This window comes from Schistocerca nitens, chromosome 1, assembly GCF_023898315.1.
Source record: "Schistocerca nitens isolate TAMUIC-IGC-003100 chromosome 1, iqSchNite1.1, whole genome shotgun sequence".
Lineage (NCBI taxonomy): Eukaryota > Metazoa > Arthropoda > Insecta > Orthoptera > Acrididae > Schistocerca > Schistocerca nitens.
This window is the reverse complement of record NC_064614.1, coordinates 46100410-46123703: the sequence shown is the minus strand read 5'-3', so window position 1 is coordinate 46123703 and position 23294 is coordinate 46100410. Positions and strand designations below refer to the sequence as shown.

At 42.2% G+C, this 23294-nt stretch overlaps 1 protein-coding gene across 1 annotated transcript in view; it reads left to right on the top strand.

Moving 5' to 3' along the window:
* Positions 1–4367: 4367 nt before the first annotated feature.
* The window catches only part of LOC126191593 (uncharacterized), a 147687-nt gene continuing 128760 nt past the window's right edge, over positions 4368–23294 (top strand). Inside the window, exon 1 of the mRNA XM_049934391.1 lies at positions 4368–4757. Coding sequence (XP_049790348.1) covers positions 4368–4757 — 390 coding nt within the window. The remainder of the gene's footprint in view (positions 4758–23294) is intronic.

Below are 23294 nucleotides of genomic sequence, written 5' to 3'. Positions count from 1 at the left end.
AGACACGACAAAGAACTTAAAGCATCAGTTGGACGGAGTGGATACCGTCTGGAAGAGAGATTGTAAGATGAATATCAACAAAAATGAGGCTAAGGTAGCGGAATGCAGAACAGACAAATAAAGTGATGCTGAGGGACTTATGTTAGGACAGGAGACGTCAAAGTAGAAAAAAGTACTTCGCTATACAGGTAAAGAATAAATGACGACTGTCCAAGTAGAACGGATATAAAATATAGACTCGCAACTGCAAGATAAGCTTGTCAACATCGAATAAAATTTAAATGTCAGGATGCCTTTTCTGGAGAAATTAATCTGAAGTTTAGCGTTGTACAGTAGCGAGATGTGGACAATTAGCAGCTCAGAAAAGAAGTGAAGCTGTGAGGATGGGTCAAGAGTCGTGCTTGGGTACGTCAGCTGGTGGTGCAATGAACACTAAGGTCCAGCACACAGTTTTAACCTGCCAGGGTGTATCACATCAACGCATACTCCGCTGCAGCGAGGAAATTTCATTATGAAGAAGAGAATAAATACTTCTGAAATGTGGTGCTACAGGACAATGCTGAATATTAGACAGGTATATCGGATAACTAAGGAACGTATGCTAAAACGATTTGTAGAGAAAACAAATTCATAGCACAGCTTTGCTCAAAGAAGGAAACGGCTGATAGGCCACCTCCTGAGGCACCACCAAACTGGGAATAGAAGGAAGTGTGGGGAATAAAATTATAGAGGAAGATCAGGGCTTGAATGCAGTAAGCAGATTCAAATGGCTGTAGCAGGCAGCAGTTAGGCAGAGATGAGGAGGCTCACAGAATAGAGAGCATCGTTGACTACTGTAGCAAGCTTATCTTTGGACTGAAGACCAAAACAGCAAGTTTTGGTACAGTACATGAACTTTAACTGTCAGTTTTAGGTGGTGGTGGGGAGTGAGAGGGGGATGTTTAGAACTATGGTTTTATAACATACCGGTCGAAGCCGGGCCCGTAATACCTGATAACGTAAGAAACTGCTCTTAGCATATTGCCGAACCCTTTGTGTTCTTCTCTTTGTTTTGTGTTGTGCGTTTACAACACTGTGATACAAATGTGTTATCTGTCCCTTTTTCTTCGCATTCTGTAAACATTATCTAATAAATTTTTCTATAAATTTTAAAATGTCATTCGTAACTGAAAAAGATATATATTTTTGTAATTGATGCAAATGTTGTTGAACCAATTTATATTATTATTACACTGGGCTAATGCCGATAGACAATGTCAGGTAAACTTTGTATAGTTTGTCAAAGTTTGAAATGGTGTTTATGTTGATCTCTATTCCAGCTTTCTGTACAGGTTCCGGAACTCTCGGAACTAATGTGATGGAAACTTTTTCTGATGTATATTGGACGCAGTAGAATCGTTCTGCAGTCAGCTTCAAATACCAGTGCTGTAAATTTCATGAATAGTGTTGGTCGAAAAGAATGTCGCCCTCCCTCCACTCTCCCTCCAGGGATTCCCATTTGAGTTCCTGAAGAGTCTCCGTAACACTTGCATGTTGCTCGAATGTACCAGTCAAAATCTTTAAACCGACATCATACGGATTCCAAACATTCGTGCATGACTGATGAATAGTTCGCTCTAGCGTGCCATATGAGGTCTCCTTTACAGATAGACAACACTTCCCTAATAAACCAAAGTTGTCTAGTTGCCTTTCCTAAACGATTCTTACATGCTCGCTCCATTTCATATCGCATTGCAACTTTAGGCTTAGATATTTATTCGACGCTACTAATGTTGTATCCGAACATTATGGCCGGCCAGTGTGGCCGAGCGGTTCTAGGCGCTTCACTCTGGAACTGCGCGACCGCTACGTTCGCAGGTTCAAATCCTGCCTCGGGCATGGATGTGTGTGGTGTCCTTAGGTTAGTTAGGTTTAAGTAGTTCTAAGTTCTAGGGGACTGATGACCAAAGATGTTAAGTCCCATAGTGCTCAGAGCCATTTGAACCGAACATTATGGGATTGTTTTTCTACTTATCCACAGTAACTTACTTTTCTACATTTAGAGCGAGCTGCTATTCATTACGCCAACTACATATTTTGTCTAAATCGTCTTGTATTCTCTTACAGTCACTCAACTTCGACACCTTATCGGACACCACAGCATTATCAGCAAACAACCGCAGGCTGCTGTCCACCCTGTCCACCAAATCATTTATGTGTATAGAAAATAACAGCGGTCCAATCACACTTCCCTGGAGCATTCCTATCGATACCCTTGCCTCTGATGAAGACTCGCCGTCGTGGACAATACACTGGGTTCTACAGTCTTTCGTACGCAGTTCACCAGTGTTTCTGTGTTATGGATTCAACAAGTCCTTGTTAGTTCTTCAGTATTTATTGTAACTTCGTGGATGTCACTGAGACCAGATGGAGGGCATGTACGTGCATTCTTGACTGACGATCGTACGTGAGTTGCCGCCCCGTAAGCACGATGGTACGTTGCTCCTATTAAGTCAAATCGAGGGGAAGATAGATTTAGATTGTGTGTGGGTCAATACGACCTGCTCCCACATACTGGTTGCCTATCTTGAGTCACATTCCGCCTTCTGATGCAGAAGCTTCTAAGTGAATACCAGAAGATTTTTGCCAATGCCGACGTTGAAATATTGACTGTCGTATTGGCTGTGGAGCAAAAACGATTGAAAGCACGACATCGCACTCTTATCATGGGCAGGATTCTTAGTGAAAACGAATTCAACTACATCGATGAATAGAAACGTTATTGGCGACAAAAATGTCCTTCAGAAAACCCAGGAAAAAGTACGCAAGTTCTGATCAGCTTTGGGCAGTTAGAACTACTCTAAACCACATCCGAACGGGCGATGGAAGATGCAGACACTCTCCATAAGTGGGGAAAATCTCTGTCACCGTCTTGTGCCGTGGTGCTGAACGACAGACGGCTGATCAGTTGTAGCAGCATGTTAATTCATTACTTTAGATTCTATCCCTTCAACGTTCGTCGTAAAGTTTCTGGGACACCCTGTATACTTACCGCACCACATGGCTGCAATGCCATCAGGTGGCATTCAGTCTTGCGGTGCCACTGCTCATACTTTTTTACTTCTACATCTACATTTACATGATTACTCTGCAATTGACATTTAAGTGCTTGACAGAGGGTTCATCGAACCACAAACATACTATTTCTCTACCATTCCACTCCCGAAGAGCGCGCGGGAAAAACGAACACCTAAATCTTTCTGTTCGAGCTCTGATTTCTCTTATTTTATTTTGACGATCATTCCTACCTATGTAGGTTCGGCTCAACAAAACATTTTCGCATTCGGAAGAGAAAGTTGGTGACTGAAATTTCGTAAATAGATCTCGCCGCGACGAAAAACGTCTTTGCTTTAATGACTTCCATCCCAACTCGCGTATCATATCTGCCACACTCTCTCCCCTATTACGTGATAATACAAAACGAGCTGCCCTTTTTTGCACCCTTTCGATGTCCTCCGTCAATCCCACCTGGTAAGGATCCCACACCGCGCAGCAATATTCTAACAGAGGACGAACGAGTGTAGTATAAGCTGTCTCTTTAGTGGACTTGTTGCATCTTCTAAGTGTCCCGCCAATGAAACGCAACCTTTGCCTCGCCTTCCCGACAATATCATCTATGTGGTCTTTCCAGCTGAAGTTGCTCGTAATTTTAACACCCAGGTACTTAGTTGAATTGACAGCCTTGAGAATTGTACTGTTTATCGAGTAATCGAATTCCAACTGATTTCTGTTGGAACTCATGTGGATCACCTCACACTTTTCGTTATTTAGCGTCAACTGCCACCTACCACACCATACAGGAATCTTTTCTAAATCGCTTTGCAACTGATACTGGTCTTCGGATGACCTTACTAGACGGTAAATTACAGCATCATCTGCGAACAACCTAAGAGATCTGCTCAGATTGTCACCCAGGTCATTTATATAGATCAGGAACAGCAGAGGTCCCAGGACGCTTCCCTGGGGAACACCTGATATCACTTCAGTTTTACTCGATGATTTGCCGTCTATTACTACGAACTGCGACCTTCCTGACAGGAAATCACGAATCCAGTCGCACAACTGAGACGATACCCCATAGGCCCGCAGCTCGATTAGAAGTCGCTTGTGAGGAACTGTGTCTAAAGCTTTCCGGAAAATTAGAAATACGGAATCAACTTGAGATCCCCTGTCGACAGCGGCCATTACTTCGTGCGAATAAGACATCCGAGTCAACGTCCTCGAAGAACCCCTCCAAGCCGGAACACATGTCGGGCCGCTGTACGCCTGTGTAGACATCGCAGGAGGTGGCCGAATCTGATTGCGCCGGAACGCCGATTGACGTCAATATGGGCAGCCGGCCCCTGCGGCGAGATCAAAGCGGCCGTAATCAGCGGGGGGGCCGAGTATCTGTGACTGCAGATGCGCAGAGCGCGCGCCGCTGCCCTAAGGTGAAAGGTCGCCGCCGGCAGGTGGGGGCGGAGCGGGCGGGCTCTATTAAGCGCGGAGGGGGCGGCAGGGCCGGCCCGGCTGTGTTTTGGGCGCGGGCGCGTGTGTCCGCCGCGATGTGTTGGCGCGCCGCCCCCGCCGCCGCCGCCGCCGCCGCGCCGGGTCAAATCAATACTGCAACAGTTGCCCACCCGCCGGCAGCGGCAGCAGGAGGACGCCTAAGCCCCGGTCGATACCAGACACAGAGGCGCGGCGCGCCCAAGACGCTGCCGGCGTCGGAGGCGGCGGAGGCGGCGGCGGCGGCGGTGGCGGTGCAGCCTGCTGGCGCGCGGCCGCTGCCTGCCGGGCGCTGGCATTAATAATACCTGATTACGGCCGCTCTCACATCGATCGCAGCCTCGCCAAACTACCTGAGCCGCAGGGGCCACCTAAGATTACTCTCGGGTAGGCACTCTCCCAGCCCAGTCGTTACAGGCCGGCTACAGTGTACTGAGGGGAAGAACCGCTTCCCACAGAACACCTGCTGGTCGAGAAGAACACCATTTCCGCAAAGGCTGTTCAGTTAGAACAGAGGCCAGCAGAACCTCCGATTCCTTAAAGACTCGAACTTCTATGTGTACTGATACGGGCTTCAACGTCCTTACGATTTCCGGGAATGGACCCAAATGGAAAGGGGTTTTCTCTCCAACAACATTCACCGTTAGATAAAAGTACAAACATGTTGTATGATTGACTGTTCCATCGGTTCTTGGTAGAAAATTTAATATATTATGAACGAAACATACACAACACTGGTGCAATATTTTACTACTACTACTACTACTACTACTACTACGTGATCAGGCCCAGTGAACCGCACGCATCTACAAGTTTCCTCCTCCACTGTGTTCTGTCCATTTCTGCTATCCGCCATTCGTCCACATCTATTGACACTTGGTTTAAATCTTCATGGAGTCCATACCTCCAACGCTTCTTGGGTCTCCCTGGCGGTCTCTTTCCTGAGGGTGTGAAATCCAGGAGCTTCCGAGGCCATCTGTGACCCTCCATCCGAGCCACAGGGCCGGCCCACTGAATTCGTTTGGCTTTGACAGTTCCTGCTATGTTGGGCTGCTGGTATAGTTCCTCAAGCTCTTGGTTGTATCTGATCCTCCATTCCCATGTATCTGCATCCAGACTCTGACCGAAGATCTTCTGAAGCACTTTTCTCTCAAAAACAAGGAGCTTATGGAAGTCCTGTTTCCGGATACTCCATGTCTCACAGCCATATAGATGTATAGGTACTCCGATGTATCGATGTATTACAGTGATATGGCTCTTGTGTGTATTCATTTCTGTGAGACTGTCATAACCTTTGACTTACTTGTAACCGTTTTGGCGCGAATGCGCACAGAGCAGTCTTTGTTTCACTTTGCAGAAGTTAAGTTGTTATTTCGCTTTGTAAAAGAACAGTCAAGTCTTGTGTTTGGTTAAAGTGAAAATTAAATATATGAAGATTGATACAAAACTGTTTTCTTGATGATGTGACGATTAAGAAGAAGTGTATATGAATTTACAATAAGTTTAATAAAAATGTGGATCGTGAACACGAAGTCAAAAATTATTTCTACCATACCATTGTTATGATCTGGGATTGTTTGAACATTAAGAATTTCCTGAAAAACTCATTTGTTAGGTCTTCAAATATTGCTAAAATACAGATCTGGACCTTCAAAGTGGAATCACCCTAGAATCAATAAGATGAGCCATAACAACTTCGACGAAATCTACGTGGGAATCCATTCAAGAAACGTGCCAAAATTAATGACTTTTTTACAGTGACTTCATTATTTCCATTCTGACGATACCATCCCCAGTCAATAACTTTGTTGTTGCCCGATAAATCCAACATATGCTGCGTGAGAAACATTATTAATCTGATTTCTAACCTACTTTGCAAGTATTGGTATTGTTAGAGCCATCATCAGATACAAAGATAAGCATGTGGTGCAGTGAAATTTTGTTGGATCAAAGAATTTAGCTTGTGCTTGGACAGACTATCTCCATTTCCAGAGATGAAATCTGTTAATGTTACAATTGGGAATAAAACAAGAGGGACTATTTCAATGTAAATGCCATGTAAGATTATGTAACTTAAATAAAATATGATACAATAACTAATAAACTATAGGCAATATACAACAGTTACCTGTAGAAGAAATTTTGAACAATAAACATTCGAAGCTGATGTGGCTGAACAAAATAATCTTGCCTTTTGTTCAGCGACATCTTTGGAATATGTCACCAAAGTTTATTGTTCAACTATTTTCTTCTACATACAAACGTTGCAATTTGTCTATAGTGCAATAGTTACTATGTCACGGTTTATCTCAAATGGTTCAAATGGCTCTGAGCACCATGGGACTTAACATCTGTGGTCATCAGTCCCCTAGAACTTAGAACTAATTAAACCTAACTAACCTAAGGACATCACACACATCCATGCCCGAGGCAAGATTCGAACCTGCGACCGTAGCGGTCACGCGGTTCCAGACTGAAGCGCCTAGAACCGCACGGCCACACCGGTCGGCGTTTATCTCAGTTAAATAATCTTAGATAGTATTTCCGCTGAAATAATCCCTTTTGTTTTATTGCTAATTCTAACATTAACATTTTCATCTCTGGAAATGGAGACACTCTGACCAAGCACAGTTTAAAACCTTTTATCCAACAAAATTTCGTTACAGCACATACTTATCTTTGTGCCTGGTGAAGCTGTAACAAACTAAAACCGGTTCGAGGAGCAAATAATAAATATTGTAGAATATTACACCAGTGTTGTGTGTGTTTTTGTCATAATATACAACCATGTATTTATTACAAAAGTAACAAGTGCCATCATTTAACAAGAGAAACTAATTATTAAGGAAATTGAAAAGGCCTACTAAAATTGTTAACTGACCCACATCTGGCAAAAAGATAAAATTTTAATTTACGCAATATTTTTCTATAAAACTAACAAGAAACATGACAAATAATCTTCTAATTATGGCACAACATTTCTCTAGAGAGACTAAAACCTACAAATAGTATAAAACGAAATTATTGCCTTGATCATGGCCCTAAGATGAAAAGCATTTACTTCCAAAATTTCTTAATCATCCAACATTAATTCAGTAAATAGGTGTCCCTCCAAAAAACGAATAAGTAATTAACTTCTCATGGTCTAGGTTCGCAGTCATATACAATTTATTAAAGGACATCATATTCGGCGTTTACTGCAGAAATTATTTATTTCACTATTGTAATTTCGGCCTTTGGGCCTTTTCGAGTCGTACAGAGCTTCCCACTCGTCTGATGTTACTGTATTTCTGCAATGAAAGGGCGTATTTTTGCCGATGGGATGTATACATGTCGAAGAATTTTGAATCCTTATATGTGTTGAACCAAAATCTTTTGCAGTACCCGTCGAAAATGGCCCAGAGGCCGAAACTGCGATAGTGAAATAAATAATCTCCGCAGTCCATATCGAATACGATGTTCTTAAAAAAAGCAATTAATTATAGAAAATGCAAAAAGGCTTTGAGAATAATTAAGTGGACAAACTTGCCAGCAAGAAATTTTTTTAAATAATTCAGTATTAAAATTTTACTTTTAAAGGAATTAAGAATCTGGCCAATTTCTTTCACTGATACACTATAACAGGAGACACGTCAGAATCTGGCAGATATAACAGATACAACTATTAGATCAAATCTCAAAGTTGTGGAGGCAAAAGTGTACACAATAAACTTAACTTGTTATGGGATCCGCACACAGAGACACTCAGAGAAACAACCTCTATGTAAAGGCACAGAACCCCTTGCTGCCATTACGCACACCAGCTATCGTTTCCAATGTGTATTTTATCTTTGCAGAAAACCAGGAAGCCCGTGGAACCGACCCAACGTTCCAAAGGGAGCAGAGCTAGCTCCTGCAGCTGGAAGGGCCCAGCTGAACTTAAATAACAAATGTGGCAGGCCCAACTGAGATACAGAAAACCTTATTAGTTAAGATACAAATACCAGGTCTTCACATTACCCACATAGTGAGGAAAAACAAGGCACTGAACTACAGCCTGGGCACAATAACCTTAAGCAAGTCTTCGTGCTTACGATTTACATGTGAGACTGACAAAGTCGTAAATTATCGACTGAAATACAAGGGCGCCCCAATTTAGTCACCTTAGTAGGAAGCGCCGACTATCAGATATAAGGCCTGTTAAACACTTTTTGGGCAAGGACAAGTTACTCTCTCACCTATTTTTCGCATATCGAGAATTATTAAAGATTTCATTACAACCTGACGCACCTTGAGCGAGACTAGAAAGTTAACGTCCTGATATTGATGGAGCCTGGTAGGGGACTAAAAGCATGAGGTATTTTTGAAATTCCTAGCTCGTAGAAATGGCTTGTTGGGAGTTGAAAGCAATTGGCGGTGAGCCCATCCCTTAGTAAATCTTGCCAGACAGGTCCACAGCGGTAAAGTGTAGACAGGGCAGCCCCTCGTGAAGACAGGTCTCCAGCAGAACAATGCCGTGATACCTGCTGTGGCGTCAGCAGAAGCCTGGCCTAGGGCGATGGTCTAAAGGAATGCATCTACACAGTGGAGTCGTAAACTGAGCATTGTGTGCAGAGACACACATAATAAAAACCACATGTTTTCATCTTTGCCAATAGTGTAAATAGGCCATTGAACAACTTCCCTCAGTAACCTTAGTTGGATAAGAAAAACTCCGGCGTCTCTGAGACACATTTAGAGATAGAACCTTTACTACACCTCATAGCTTGGACTAACAAGCTCCAAGGCACAGACGATTTAAGATCTTTGAGATTGTATCTGTTTGCTTGTTGCCGTGGGAAGAGACATGACTTTGGGAAAAATCAACACTTCCCCCTCCGCAAAAACTTTAAAAAGCCAGTAACTGGCGGTTAATTTTTTTTGAGAGACACAGGTTTCTTAACTCTTGCTCTGGTTCGACATGAGTTTGTGCTGTTGTGTGGGAGGGGAGATTTAACGCCTCTAGAGCCTTGTGATTGGCTCAAGACAGGGTGAAGGCAGTGTTATTGGTGCACTTTGCAGGTAAATGGAATTTACTTTTCTGGAGAGGTGCGAAGATCTCAGGAGCGGGACTCTGGTCTGGTAAGCACTTCTGGTCAACGCTCTGGCATGTGTGGTTGGTACTTGGGACCTGTCCTGAGACTGAGTGCACTTGCGAATAGTTTAGACTGGGGAGTCAGTGGTAAAGTTCTTACTGTTTGACAGTGTGACTTCAAACGTCTCAGACTACTCGTTTGCCGAGGGCACATTTATTCGTTTTCTGGTTTACCAGCCTTGACGTTTTGTATGCTTGTTCTCTCTGTCGTATAAGTGAGCCAAATCGGTCCTTGGTACGACCAGCGTATGGGTGTGTCACACACTGAAATCTACGGTGATTTCAGGGCTCTGGTAGAGAGTAAACTGTGATCCGTCTGCCTGATCGCTGGACCGTGACATTTTTGCGATCGATTCACAGGTGCCGCCTCCACGTCTCACCTCCTCCGCCGCACACATCTCGCCAGATAAAAGTCACGTGGCTGCACGAAGTAAACAGGTTAATGTACTGTCGCTCCGGCATTGTCACGGCGTACAGATCTCAATCGCCACTTGCTCTCAGCTGCGCCTATGTAGAGAAACTTCAGTAGATATGACCAGTCAAAGTCTGCTCAGTTTCAGATCAATTCAGCTTGCGTTATCGAAATTTTTTGGGCCAGAGTACTTGACTCACTGATCACGTAGTTAATCTGTCTTTGCCAGCCAGGATGCACCCAGGGAAGTTTTAAAGCATCTTTTAGTTGTTTAGGGAATTCAATCTACAACTTGTTTAGCATAATTTATGTCTGGTTTGAAAAAATAAATGTTCTTACAAGGGAACCTCCCCATCGCACCCCCCTCAAGATTTAGTTATAAGTTGGCACAGTGATAGGCCTTGAAAAACTGAACACAGATCAGTCGAGAAATCAGGAAGAAGTTGTGTGGAACTATGAAAAAAATAAGCAAAATATACAAACTGAGTAGTCCATGTCCAAGGTTGGCAACATCAAGGAGAATGTCAGCGGAAGAGCGCCGTGGTCCCGTGGTTAGCGTGAGCAGCTGCGGAACGAGAGGTCCTTGGTTCAAATCTTCTCTCGAGCGAAAAGTATAATTTTTCATTTTCTGGTAATTATCAAAGTTCAGGCACTCACACATAATCAACTTCGCTCTCCAAAATTCCAGGACATGTTCAGATTTGCTTATACATATGCAGGATTTGACGGTCTACGCACGGAAACATTTGAAAACGTAAAAAAAAAAAAATATGTTTTGACAGAGCACAGGGAAAACTGTGCGACTGTGAAGCTGTTGCATTCATTTGTTGCAGTTTATGTGACAAACTCTTATGTTTTCATCACTTTTTTGGGAGTGATTATCACATCCTCAAGAAAACCTAAATCGGGCAAGGTAGAAGAATCTTTTTATCGATTCGCCAAGTGTGCAAGTTAGGCGGGTCGACAACATATTCCTGTCATGTGACGCACATGCCGTCACCAGTGTCGTAAATAATATATCAGACGTGTTTTCCTGTGGAGGAATCGGTTGATCAATGACCTTGCGATCAAATGTTTTCGGTTGCTATTGGAGAGGCACGTCCTTTCGTCTACTAATCGCACGGTTTTGCGGTGCGGTCGCAAAACACAGACACTAAACTTATTACAGTGAACAGAGATATCAATGAATGAACGGACAGATCGTAACTTTGCGAAAATAAAGAAAGTAAAATTTTCACTCGAGGGAGGACTCGAACCAAGGACCTCTCGTTCCGCAGTTGCTCACTCTAACCACGGGACCACGGCGCTCCTCAGCTTAAGTCGTCCTTGATGTTACATATCTTGCACATGGACTACTCAGTTTGTATATTTTGCTTATTTTTTCATAGTTCCACACAACTTCTTCCTGTTTTCTCGATTGATCTGTGTTTAGTTTTTCAAGGCCTATCCACTGTGTTAATTTATAACTAAATCTGAGGAGGGTGCGATGGGGAGGTTCCCTTGTTAGTACACTAAATTTTGCCAAGAATCAATTAAATAGTCACACTAGAGTTACCTTTCATACTCTTGAAACATTTTTCTCCCTAGACAACACAACAAGTATGAATAAATATAAAGGGTATTTTACTACAACAAAAGTAATACGTCAATTCATTACATGGAATACTACAAACAAGCAAGGGCCCTAAGGGCGTCCACCACTGATTAGCATTTTAGCGGTTTAAAAAACGGGTGAAGCGAAAATCGCTACCGGCTTACAGTTTGCGTCTCTCCCGCCAGCAAGCAGGCAGGTAAATAACACGTCCTGGACATCAACAAGCAGAACCGCAAAGTCACGCAGGTCACACCTTAGACTTAGTGGGCTCAGTGGACAACACAAAAACATGCTAAAATAACCATCAGTCCCTTATGCACATTATACACATAAATATTACAGTTTCGCCCAAGCAGCAAGGCGCTAATCGTAATTAAGATTGTATGGACTGACAGAGTAAAGACCTGTAATACCTCAACTTCCAAAATAATAATCTTCATTCGAATGCCGCAGAGTACGAGAGACCCTTTGGCGGTCACGTTCCTTTAACCACTTCGCGCCCATGAGTTATTCTGGCGTTAGGGATAACAAAGGGCGCTGATTACGTATGGCAGTATATTGTCTTTCAGTTTGGCTTCTTTAGCTATTTGTTTTATAGTTTTTATATTATTCTGTGCACTATGTAAGCAATTTATTATTTATCTCACTATCTATAATGTTGGCACTTGAGCATATGTCAATTACTGCCTCTTATCTCTCCGTCTTTTTAACAATTTAGCTTTTGTCTTGTTCTATTTCATCCCTTTTTATTACTGTAATGTCTCTTATGCCTTATACGTCCATTACAGACTTTACCGATTGTATCCTCCCTTTATTTTACGTTGTTCAATTATTCATTGAAGACTCGTTTATGCCTAAAGTAGCCACATCTGGTGAACTTACAACACAAGCATCTTGTGGCTACTGCACGGCAGTTTGTTTTGAACAGTAGTGATGCTGACAAGATGACTCTTGTATATGTTGTTATTTATATATATTTGACGATGCTGGTGCTAATTTTGCACTTAACATTTGACGATGCCACTATGGCTGCAGTACAATAGGACATTGTTTTTATAAATCAGGTATGCCTCTTGATACTTAAAGCGCACAAATGTGTATGTATGTCAGTAGTACTTTTCATTATGGTCTATTTTATTGTTTTAAGCTGTAAGCAATCTGATAATGTATTTACGTTTTTCCCATATTATGCTGCAGATCTGAAGATGGTCATTATAGACGGAAACCGGTAATCTGTTGACAAAAAGCTAGTGACCATAGACGTAAAGTAAAGGAAATGTATTCTATGTCCGGGCACTGTTTTATTGTTGACAATGTCGCAGCTTGTTCATCTTCATTCGTTTCAAGTTCGGGCAGAAACAGCAAGAGGAAAAACCTACGAAAATAAAATCTTGCAAGTAAGGCGACGTACGACGAATCCACGGGTCCAGCTCAAGGGGTGTGACGACAACAATGCACTGCCAGGTCCAAAACAACACTGGTAGCAACTGCCGAGCTGGATGCTGCAGCGCAGGCCTTCACAAACTCCCTCGCAAGACCCCCGGCTCCACTCCATCAACCCCACCTAACTTCCTTCTCGTGAGCCACATCGCCTCGCTCCCTGAGCGCCACCTGGCTTCCGCAAACGTCGGCCGACCAAAGATTCTCTTTTCGGTGAAAAATCAAGTCTGAGCGAGCCGCCATAGTTAATATACAGGGTGATTCAAAAAGAATACCACAACTTTAAAAATGTGTATTTAATGAAAGAAACATAATATAACCTTCTGTTATACATCATTACAAAGAGTATTTAAAAAGGTTTTTTTTCACTCAAAAACAAGTTCAGAGATGTTCAATATGGCCCTCTCCAGACACACGAGCAATATCAACCCGATACTCCAACTCGTTCCACACTCTCTGTAGCATATCAGGCGTAACAGTTTGGATAGCTGCTGTTATTTCTCGTTTCAAATCATCAATGGTGGCTGGGAGAGGTGGCCGAAACACCATATCCTTAACATACCCCCATAAGAAAAAATCGCATGGGGTAAGATCAGGGCTTCTTGGAGGCCAGTGATGAAGTGCTCTGTCACGGGCTGCCTGGCGGCCGTCCAGAACTTTTCCCTTTGCACAAACACCCATTCTCTGTAAACTGTTTGTACCAACGTTTAATACACCACCTATCAGGAGGTTTAACACCATACTTCGTTCGAAATGCACGCTGAACAACTGTCGTCGATTCACTTCTGCCGTACTCAATAACACAAAAAGCTTTCTGTTGAGCGGTCGCCATCTTAGCATCAACTGACGCTGACGCCTAGTCAACAGCGCCTCAAGCGAACAAATGTACAACTAAATGAAACTTTATAGCTCCCTTAATTCGCCGACAGATAGTGCTTAGCTCTGCCTTTTGTCGTTGCAGAGTTTTAAATTCCTAAAGTTGTGGTATTCTTTTTGAATCACCATGTACATTACCTTCAAACTTATGATTACTTTACAAACGAGTTAATGTATTAAACGTGTGACGCAAAGTATGTAAGTGCAGAAAAGTTTAGAAAGGGTTTGAAATTTTGTTTTAACATTGCTGGAAGTCGCTAACAGTTCTCGTTCTCAAATACTGGATGAATATTATCCAGGTACATGTGCACCGTAAATTACTTTCCCTCAAGAGATAAACACAATTTTTAAATGTGGAACTTATTATTATTATATATCTTGATGAGTAGATTATGATAGCACTTTTAACTTTTAAATTTGGTCAATAATTATATGAAACATGGAAAATTAACCTTTTGTTGCCCCTGGAAGCCGTTATATGGGCAACTGTACAGGGTGACTAGGCAAATGTTTGAATCCATTAGTAATATAAATTATGTAAGACACAGAATCTATGGAGAGACACAGCGGTTGTTGGAAACTGTAGCCGACTGCATGATCACTTATTATGTCAAGATCACCTAACTATTAAAATAACAAAGACTCTTTTACCAAGTGACTACATGATGCATATTTTGTTGACATATTTTACACCATTTTAAGCTGTTGAAAATATACATAACATTAGTTTATATAACGTAACAAAAATGTCAGTAGATTAATTTTGAAGATTTCAGTAAGTGGTCAAAACGTATAATATTAATATTTGTGGCAGTTAGGTGCTCTTGTCATAATAAATTGTTAAATTATTTGTAAAGTTACATGCCTCAGTTGTGCGTTGTGTCAAATGTTCAAATGTGTGTGAATTCCTAAGGCACCAAACTGCTGAGGTCATCGGTCCCTAGACTTACACACTACTTAAACTAACTTAACGCTAAGCACAACACTCCCACCCATGCCCGAGCGAGGACTCGAACCTCCAGCGGTATGTCAGTTCTCATGGCTGATTATTTCAGTCACAGTTGTGATTTAATATAGGTGGCTACTGGATTCGTCCATTTTCCACTGCCTTCAGATTTACAAAATATTGGAACAAAAATGGCAAATATACAGAAACAGTCAGTATGTTCTCCTATTTTATTAATATATAGAAATAAATTTTTATTTTGTAGGGTTCACAGTCATATACAATGTTTTAAATGCATTGTGCTGTCTTTGACCGTTAAAATAATTTAACTACAGAATACATAATTGCAGTTTCGGCCTTTCTCCATTTCCAACAGGCCAAGGAGAAAAATTAGTGGTTTTTTGAATTTTCAGACGTGCTAATGAATGAAATTGTCCCTGAGCTCTACTTGAAAATGGCTGAAAGCTTAAACTGAAAACGTGGATTTTATAAATAAAAAAATTTAATAGTCGAAAGTAACAAAGTTTCGGGAGCTTCAACAGCTAACAATGTAAAATGTGCATATGGCATATTTTACTGGGAATCCCCTTTCAGGAAGTTCGGCTGCCTGGTGCAAGCCTTTTTATTTGACGCCACTTTGAAAACTTGCGCGTTGATGATGATGACATAGTGATGAGGAAACAGAACAGCCAGTCCCTGTGCGGAGAAAATAGCCAACCTTGCAGGGGACTGAACCCAGGCCTCTTGTATGGTTATAACTTCATGTATTGACTCGTTTCATGACCATGGAGACTTCTCCTTAATGTGGTCCCACGGAACAATAAATAAATAAATAAATAAATAAAAATAAATTTAGCTACATCGATGACTCAACTATGGAGGTGGACAACAACAAACAACAGGTCATTTTATCTAATTGTGTGTTACATGCCAGTAATACCGTAAGGTAGCTTCAAGGGCTTACCCCTCCTCCTCCCACCCTCTCCCACCATCCCTTTCCTCCTCTCCACTTTCCATTTACAGCCAGTGTGACGCCTTTATGTCCCTAGATATTCAACCACAGTATTTTAAAGTTGAGGCAGCCAAACACGGCGACGAAGCTATTTCGTTACCTATCATGTTACATTCTAACTTCAAAGGCGGCAAGCTATTTGGCTCGTCTCTTTTCATTCAGTATAACAATTGTGTTCAACTAGAGGATGAAAAGATGTCAAGATATAACGAAAATAGCTTTAAGGAGCAAATATGACTGCAGTTACTGTGTGTACTATCTTCTTGGTAACTTCTTGTCTTAAATAGCGTTTTCACACTTAACCTGGTGGGGGTCTATTCTTCGCTTTTTTGAGAGACTTTCGGAATCGTATGCACGATGGACTCAGGACAGACATTGCAGGAGTTGACAGAAAAAAAGCAGTGCCTGATAAGCAGTTGGGACACGGGCGTCCACAGTAACAGAGCTGAACTTCGACACAGGTATCGACGGGAGTGTTGTCAGGATGAAAACTGCACGTCGGGCAGCCCCTGGTTTGATTGCAGCTTTTGTATTGGCCGAACAAGCAGAGCTTTGGGATGGGCGAAAGAACTTGTGTCAGCAGGAAGCTCGAGCTCTGCCACGTTAAGAACTGTGCCTTCAGGATATTAGAATCTGCAGCTTTCCAAGAACCATAAAAAGTCTAGCTAACCTGGGATATAGTTTTTTTTTAAACTTTCACAGGACCCGTGAAGCGATACTAGCTGCTGAATGTGAAAACGCCAGTTGGTAAAATTCACGTGACATCATCAGGCCAGATCACATAGAGGGATGCTTTTTACAGAAGAGGGGAGGATAGAGAAGCCATTGGGCTTTTACAATGCCGCACTTTTTGGCGGGATATTTTGCTGAAGAAGGTATTACGCCATTGGCGAGCAGAGAGTGGTTGTAAACCGATTGATGGTCATGTATTCTTAGCGGGAAGGAAACAGCAGATCGTTCTATTCTGATAAGAGAAAGCTGAATACTAAACGGGTCTTCGTACCGAACACATCTCTGAAGACTGCAGTCTCCACTGGAGCAGCCGACTGGGGGTCCAGAGTTCGAATCTTCGGAAGTGTGGTCCTGGTGTTGTATTTCAGAAACACTGGGACATTAGCACAATCGCTGCTCAGAGCTCAGTCTGACTATTGCAATTAACTGTCCCACGTCCACCTAGTATAACACGGAGACAAATGGTTACTGTAATCTACCAGTAATAAAATCGTGAGTTATTTCAGTGCTCCAACTGCGTCAGAGGGCCTCATTTCAGACTTTCGAAGTGACTTTGCCAGACAGAAGATTCACTTTGTCTGAAGCTCATGGCACAGTTTTGTATTTTTTTAACTTTGCTCACCGTCAGGTAGTCAGAGCGTTTCTGTATTTGTGGTTCTTTGAGTAAATTAAAATGTTCATTCAGATCGAGTATTTGTTAGGAACTCATATACTTCCATTTTGGTAGTAGGCAGTTCCACACTTTACACAGAGGTGACAAAAGTCATGGGTCAGCGATGTGCACATACACAGATGGCTGTAGTATGTCTCAGACAAGGTACAAAGAGATGGTGCGTTCGCGGAGCTATCATCTGTACTCAGGATATTCATGTAAAAGGTTTCAGACGTGATTATGGCCACATTACAGGCATTAACAGACTTTGAACGCGGAATGGTAGTTGGGGCAAGACTGAAGGTGGCATTCAATTTTGGAAATCGTTTGGGAATTCGGTATTTTGAGATACACAGTTTCAATAGTGGGCCAAGAACACTAAATTTGAGGCATTACCTCTCACCGTTCAGTTAACGACCGAGAGCAGTGGAGTATGCGTAGAGTTGTCAGTGCTAACAGACAAGCAAAACTGCGTGAAATAACCGCAAAAATCAACATGGGGCGTTAGACGAACGTATCCGTTAGGACAGTGCGGCGAAATTTGGCATTAATGGGCTACGGCAGCAGAAGACCGATGTGAGTGCCTTTGCTAAGAGTACGACACCTCCCCTGGGCTGCTGGCCATATCCGTTGGACTATTTGTTGTTGTTGTGGTCTTCAGTCCTGAGACTGGTTTGATGCAGCTCTCCATGCTAATCTATCCTGTGCAAGCTTCTTCATCTCCCAGTACCTACTGCAACCTACATCCTTCTGAATCTGCTTAGTGTATTCATCTCTTGGTCTCCCTCTACGATTTTTACCCTCCACGCTGCCCTCCAATACTAAATTGGTGATCCCTTGATGCCTCAGAACATGTCCTACCAACCGATCCCTTCTTCTGGTCAAGTTGTGCCACAAACTCCTCTTCTCCCCAATCCAGTACCTCCTCATTAGTTATGTGATCTACCCATCTAACCTTCAGCATTCTTCTGTAGCACCACATTTCGAAAGCTTCTATTCTCTTCTTGGCCAAACTATTTACCGTCCATGTTTCACTTCCATACATGGCTACACTCCATACAAATACTTTCAGAAATGACTTCCTGACACTTAAATCTATACTCGATGTTAACAAATTTCTCTTCTTCAGAAACGCTTTCCTTGCCATTGCCAGTCTACATTTTATATCCACTCTACTTCGACCATCATCAGTTATTTTGCTCCCCAAATAGCAAAACTCCTTTACTACTTTAAGTGTCTCATTTCCTAATCTAATACTCTCAACATCAGCCGACTTAATTCGACTACAGTCCATTATCCTCGTTTTGCTTTTGTTGATGTCCATCTTATATCCTCCTTTCAAGACACTATCCATTCCGTTCAACAGCTCTTCCAAGTCCTTTGCTGTCTCTGACAGAATTACAATGTCATCGGCGAACCTCAAAGTTTTTACTTCTTCTCCATGAATTTTAATACCTACTCCGAATTTTTCTTTTCTTTCCTTTATTGCTTGCTCAATATACAGATTGAATAACATCGGGGAGAGGCTACAACCCTTTCTCACTCCTTTCACAACCACTGCTTCCCTTTCATGCCCCTCAACTCTTATAACTGCCATCTGGTTTCTGTACAAATTGTAAATAGCCTTTCGCTCCCTGTATTTTACCCCTGCCACCTTTAGAATTTGAAAGAGAGTATTCCAGTCAACATTGTCAAAAGCTTTCTCTAAGTCTACAAATGCTAGAAACGTATGTTTGCCTTTCCTTAATCTTTCTTCTAAGATAAGTCGTAAGGTCAGTATTGCCTCACGTGTTCCAGTATTTCTACGGAATCCAAACTGATCTTCCCCGAGGTCGGCTTCTACTAGTTTTTCCATGCGTCTGTAAAGAATGGACTATAGACGACTGGAAAGCCATGGCCTGGTCACATCTGTCCCGATTTCAGTTGGTAAAAGCTGATGGTAGGATTGGAGTGAGGCACAGACCCCACGAAGCCATGGACCCAAGTTGTCAACAAGCTGGTGGTCGCTCCATAATGGTGTGGTCTGTGTTTACTTGGATTGGACTGGGTCTTCTGGTCCAACTGAACCAACTGAGACTATTTGCAGCCATTCATGGATTTCATGTCCACAAAAAACGATGGAATTTTTATGGATGACAATATACCATGTCACCAGGTCAGAATTGTTTACGATTGGGTTTCAGAACATTCTGGACAATTCGAGCGAATGATTTAGCCACTCAGATCGCCAGATATGAACCCCTCGAATATTTGTGCGGGACAATCGACAGGTCAGTTCGTGGAAAACTTTCTGCATCGGCAAAATTTTCGCCATTATGGACGTCTATAGAGGCAGCATGACTCATTATTTCCAACGACTTATTGAGTCCAAGACACGTTGAATTACTGCACTACACTGGACCAAAGGTGGACTGAGACGATATTAGGAGGCATTCCGTGACTTTTGTCACCTCAGTGTAGGATTCGTAGCTAGGGTCCTATTATTTCTTTACGATTATTGGAACAACACATAAAATATTTGCAGAAGGCAAACCAAGTCAGTGTCTTATTGACAGAACACATAGAAAATGTAAGAGTGCTACTAAAGAGATACCCTATACTTCGCTTGTCCGTCCTCTTTTGGAGTGGTGCTGAGCGGTCTGGTATTCTTACCAGATAGGTTTGACGGAGTACACCGAGAAATTTCAAAGAAGAGCAGCATTTTTGTATTATTGCGGAATATGGGAGAGAGTGTCACTGACATGATACAGGATTTGGGGTGGATATCATTAATAAGAAGGCGTTTTTAATTGCGGCGGAATCTTCTCACTAAATTTAAATCAGCAACTTTCTCCACCGAATGCGAAAATATTTTGATGACGCCGACCTACATAGGGAGAAACGATCATCATAATAAACTGAGGAAAATCAGAGGTAGGTGATCGTTTCTTCCCGCGTTGGTCGAGATGGGAATAATAAAGAATTATTGAAGATGGTTCGATAGGTCCTATGCCAGGCACTTAAGCGTGATTTGCAGACTATCCATGTAGATGTAGATGTAGATGTACGACGGTTGAATGAAAAGCAGTGCCTCCACCTTCGTTAATTGGGCTTGGATGGGAATATTTTAATAAATCAAACGCAGAAATAATCCTTAGAATGTGATCTTTAATTACCAATATTCACTTTTCCACATAATCACCAGCCAGTTCGTTACATTTCTGCCAACGATGAACAAGTTTTCTGAAGAAGTCGACACTTTGTTTCCGCAACCACAGTGTCACAGTTCTCTCAATGTCTTCATCAGAAGCATAATGATGTCGCCGAAGATCGTCTTTCATTATCGGGAAGCGATGGAAGTCAGACGGTGCTAAATCTGGACTGTATGGAGGATACTGTACGGTGGTGAGATTCAGTCTCTGAAGTTCTTCTGCGGTGGCACGTGAAGTGTGTGGTTTGCCATTGTCATGCTGCAGAAAACATTTCCCTTTTTCTTTCGGACCTTTGTCAGCCGTCATTTCGGAATACACAGCGTTGTGATGTAAAGCTCTGAATTTACTGTCGCTCCACGATCAAGGAAATCAGCATGGATAACACCATCTGCGTCGTAGAACATTGTGGCCATGATTTTTCCAGCTGAGGGCTGCGTCTTGAATTTCTTTTTCTGAAGCGAGTCTTTGTGTCGATATTCCATAGACTGCCATTTCGTCTCCGGGTCGTAATGGTGTACCCACGTTTCGTCTCCTGTCACAACTGAATGGAAAAAGGAGTCACCTTCATTCTCGTAAAGTTAGAGGAGTTCCTGGCAAATTTCAAGTCTGTGTGCTTTCATTCCAAGGAGTCAGCGTACGGGGTACCCACCAGTGCACAGATGTTCCGAAAGCCAAGCAAAGCAATAATGTCACCCACAGGTTCTTGTGAAATGCTGATTGTGCTTGTAATTTCTCTCCGACTGATACGACGATCGTCCTGAATCAATCTGTCAACATTCTGCTTGTGAAACTCGGTGGTTGCTGTCACAGGACGCCCTACTCTTTGTTTGTCACGCAGGTCAGATGTTCCCGCCTCAGCCGGCCGCTGTGCCGAGCGGTTCTAGCTGCTTTAGTCCGGAACCACGCTACTGCTACGGTAGCAGGTTCAAATCCTGCCTCGGGCATGGATGTATGTGATGTCCTTATGTTAGTTAGGTTAAAGTAGTTCTAGTTATAGGGGACTGATGACCTCGGATGTTAAGTCCCATAGTGCTTAGAGCCATTTCAACCAATTGTTCCCGCCTCAACATCTTTAAAGTACCTCGACCAACGACGCTCAGTACTCATATCAATACCATACAATCACCATAAACTGCTTTCATTCTCTGATGAACCTCCTTTGGGGTGACACCTTCTGCTGTCAAGAATTCGATGACTGCACGTTGCTTAAATCGCATTTACCAACTGTCTGCGCAGTGTTCCATACTTCACACTGTAACAACACAACCGTTCAATGCTAAGGCTTCCCGCCAACTGGAGCTGTAGAGAAGAGGGTGCGGAAAAAGCTAGTGCCTACCTCATACCAAGGCTGCCTACTGTTAAAGAGTTACGAAGGTGGAGGCATTACTTTTCAGTCAACCTGTAACACCACAGCTCTTATGCTGTATGGATTTATTTTTTTTTTTTTTTTTTTTTTGCTTTATTTAATGTTACATTGTTGATCGTCTGTAAATGTGTTTGAATCGATAACATAAAATTGTGTACTCTTTTCTTTGTCAAGCCTTTGATGTCGTGATTTGATTCTATGCAAAGTAGTGTATCTGTAATTTAAAATTCTTTGTCCCATTTGGAGGGAACAAATCTTACTGTATATAATTGTAATTCTGTGTGAATAATTTTTTGTAGAAGTGTCAATATGTGAAAATGTTCTGTTTTATTTAATGTGTTTGTTTGCTCTTATGTAAACTGCTGACCTTCACTTAGGGCTCTTAGTTATTCTATATGTAAAAGTTGTAGTGGTTCCCCTCGGGAACGGAACTGTGTAGCGCGCGCAAATTGTGGTTGGCCTAGGTGGCAAAGGTGGAACTGATAGTCAGTCGGAGGCGAGCTACGAGTCAGGGACGAGCCAGCAGTCAGAGATGAGCTACGAGTCCGTGCACTGCCGTGTAAAAGTTGCATAGTGCTGGTTTCGAGAGAGGCTTTTCTGTTATTTCCCAATGCCTCGGATGGATGGATAAATAGCTGGGCTATTCTGGAATTTGTATCTATCTTCGCCACCAAGAAATGACAGAGTCCAGCAATTCTGCCTGGAATTCCACCTACCAACATGCTGTGGCCATCACATTGCGCAATCATTGCAACATAACACTATAATGATGTACAGTGAAGGATCAGCGAAATGGATGTGTTATTGTGCTGAAATATAAGGTAATTCATATCTGAATTTATGTACCTACCTTGACTTTTCTCCTCATCATAACACCTATCAGGGTCCTTTCCGCTTGAACTAAAGTGATTACCGAGTATTCTTACTGAAAGTACGTTAAAACTCAGTTTGCTAGTTAATGCCTATTGGACAAAATAAAGTTAAAGTTAATGTGGCAATATAGTGCAGTTAAAGTAAATATTACAAAATTGTTGAGGCTTTCGTGGCCACTTGTTGACAAACTGCCTATTGGCTTCTGTCTCGGGTTCATTAGATGAACGTCGGCCGAAGGACCCGAGACAGAAGCCAATAGGCAGTTTGTCAAAGTAAATATTATTTGCTCAAAATAACTTTCCTATTAAAACTGCTATTTAAAGTGCTGTTGCTAACTTCTATATTAAAAGTTCTTAAGACTGAGGCTTATAAGGCAAATAATCACATTATTGTCTGTAATAAATCCTAAAAAGGTGAGTCAGTTTCTTGAAATTTGGTCATTATTGTGTTTCGCTGTAGTAAAAGTGAGAAAGCTGCAGTTGTGAAACTTTATATATATTCATGTTTGCTATGTGTTTGTGTATCTTGTATATTAGAGGTGCAAGTTAATAGTAATATTATAA